General features: G+C 63.5%; 1 protein-coding gene across 1 annotated transcript; it reads right to left on the bottom strand.

Annotated features, from left to right (window-relative positions):
• Positions 1–4: 4 nt before the first annotated feature.
• Positions 5–1842, bottom strand: SNRPD2 (small nuclear ribonucleoprotein D2 polypeptide; the record flags this gene model as incomplete). The annotated part of the gene is made up of 2 exons (XM_085316602.1): positions 1622–1842; positions 5–152 (listed from the first exon to the last, which is right to left on the bottom strand). Coding segments are annotated over exons 1-2 (300 nt in total), but the record flags the coding sequence as incomplete, so codon positions are not given.
• Between the last annotated feature and the right edge of the window lie 370 nt (positions 1843–2212).

Raw genomic sequence — 2212 nt, 5'->3', positions numbered from 1 at the left:
TGCGCAGCACGACGATGACGGAGTCGCCGCGCAGGAACATCTTGGAGATGTAACGGTCCTTGTTGACGGGCTTCGACTTCTTCTTGCCTTTGCCGCTCTTGGGCACCTCCGTCCACATCTCCTTCACGTTCTCCAGCACCATGTTGCAGTGCCTGGCCCGGGGTTTGGGGGGGGGGGACACGGGACACACACACACAAAGTTGGGGGTCCCACAGTTGTGTCCTTCCCCCCTCAAAATTCCCCAAGGGTTGAAGTTCACCCAGAGGGAAGCTCAAATCCATCCCGGAGCTTGTAGGGCTGGAGGAGTCTGAGGTGGGACCGAAGCTGGGGGTGGGGGGAATTTGGGGACCCTGGGGGGGGGCTTTAGGGACACTGGAGAGATCCCAAGAAGGACTGGGGGGACCCTGAGGGGATTTTGGGGACCCCAGAGAACGTGGAGGAGACCCTAGGGGGACCTGGGTGGACAGAGAGAGAGCAGGGGGACCCTGGGAGACCTTGAGGGGACTCTAGGGACCCCAGGGGACACTCAGGAGACCCAGGAGGGGACTCTGGGGACCCTAGGGAGACAGAGCAGGACCAGGGTGACCCTGGGAGGACTTTAGGGACCCAGGGGAGACCCCAGAAGAGACTGGGGGACCCTGAGGAGATAGACTGGGACAAGGAGATGGCGGGGGGACTCTAGGGGACACTGAGGAGATCTAGGGGGGACTTTGGGGACCTCAGCGGGAAGGGAGCAGGACCAGGGGGACCCTGAAGGGACTTTGGGGACCCCAGGGGACACTAAGGAGACCCAAGGGTGGACTTTGGGGACCCAGGTGGACAGAACAGGACCAGGGGGACCCTGGAGGGACTTTAGGGGGACCCCAGAGGACACTCAGGACACCTGAGGGGGGGATTCTGGGAACCCCAGGAGAAGGAGCAGGATGAGGGCGGCCCTGAGGGGACTTTGGGGACACAGGGGAGACCCCAGGAGAGACTGGGAGACCCTGAGGGGACTTTGGGGACCTGAGGGGGACAGAGCGGGACCAAAGGGAAACCCTGAGGGGACTCTGGGGGGACTAGGGGACCCCAGGGAGCACTCAGGAGACCCGGAAGGAGACTTTGGGGACCTCGGGGAGATGGAGCAGGATCAAGGTGACCCTGGGAGGACTTTAGGGACACTGGGGAGACCCCAGGAGGGACTAGAGGACCCTGAGGGGACTTCAGGGACCCCCAGGAGACACTGAGGACACCCGAGAGGGGACTTCGGGGACTTCAGGGGGGGATGGAGCAGGACCAGGGGGACCCTGAGGGGACTTTGGGGATTGCAGGGGACACCGAGGAGACCCTAGCAGAGACTGGAGGACCCTGAGGTGACTTCAGGGACCCCAGGAGACACTGAAGACACCCGAGAGGGGACTTTGGGGACCCTGGGGGGGATGGAGCAGGACCAAGGGGACCCTGAGGAGACTTTGAGGACCCCAGGGGACACCGAGGAGACCCGAGGGGGGACTTTGGAGACCCCGGGGGGGATGGAGCAGGACCAGGGGGACCCCGAGGGGACTTTGAGGACCCCAGGRGACACCGAGGAGATCCGAGRGRGGTGGGGTGGGGGGACTTTGGGGACGCGAGGCCGCCGCACCTGTCGAAGGCCTTGACGCGCCCCAGGAGCTTCTTGTTGTTGCGGCAGTTGATGAGCACCTGCGTGTTGTTCTTCACCGACTGCGTGAGCACCGACAGGGGCCCCGTGTTGAACTCCTCCTCCTCCCGCTTCTGCAGCTCCTCCGGCGTCATCTCGCTCTTGGGCTTGTTCAGCAGCGACCTGCGGCGGCGGCGCCCTCGGGTCACCCGCAGGGTTTGGGGGTGGGGCTGGTGGTGATGGTGGGAGTGGTGGCGGTGGTGATGGTGGCGGTGGTTGCGTTGATGGTGGTGTTGGTGGTGATGGCGGTGGTGGTTGTGTTGGTGGTGGTGGTGGTGGTGATGATGGCGGTGGTGGTGATGATGATGGCCGTGGTGGTGATGATGGTGGTGGTCACGGCGGTTGTGTTGGTGGTGATGGTAGCGGTGGTGGTGATGGTGGTGGTAATGGTGGTTGTGTTGGTGTTGGTGGTGATGGTGGTTGTGTTGGTGGCGGTGGTGGTGGTGATGGTGTTGGTGGCAGTGACGGTGCTGGCGGTGGTGTTGGTGGCAGTGATGGTGGTGGTGTTGGTATTGGCAGTGATGGTGTTGGCGG

Source organism: Rhea americana, unplaced genomic scaffold (genome assembly GCF_003343005.1).
Source record: "Rhea americana isolate MKP2758 unplaced genomic scaffold, rheAme1 scaffold_1132, whole genome shotgun sequence".
In the NCBI taxonomy this organism is placed as follows: domain Eukaryota; kingdom Metazoa; phylum Chordata; class Aves; order Rheiformes; family Rheidae; genus Rhea; species Rhea americana.
This window is presented reverse-complemented; position numbering and strand designations above follow the sequence as displayed.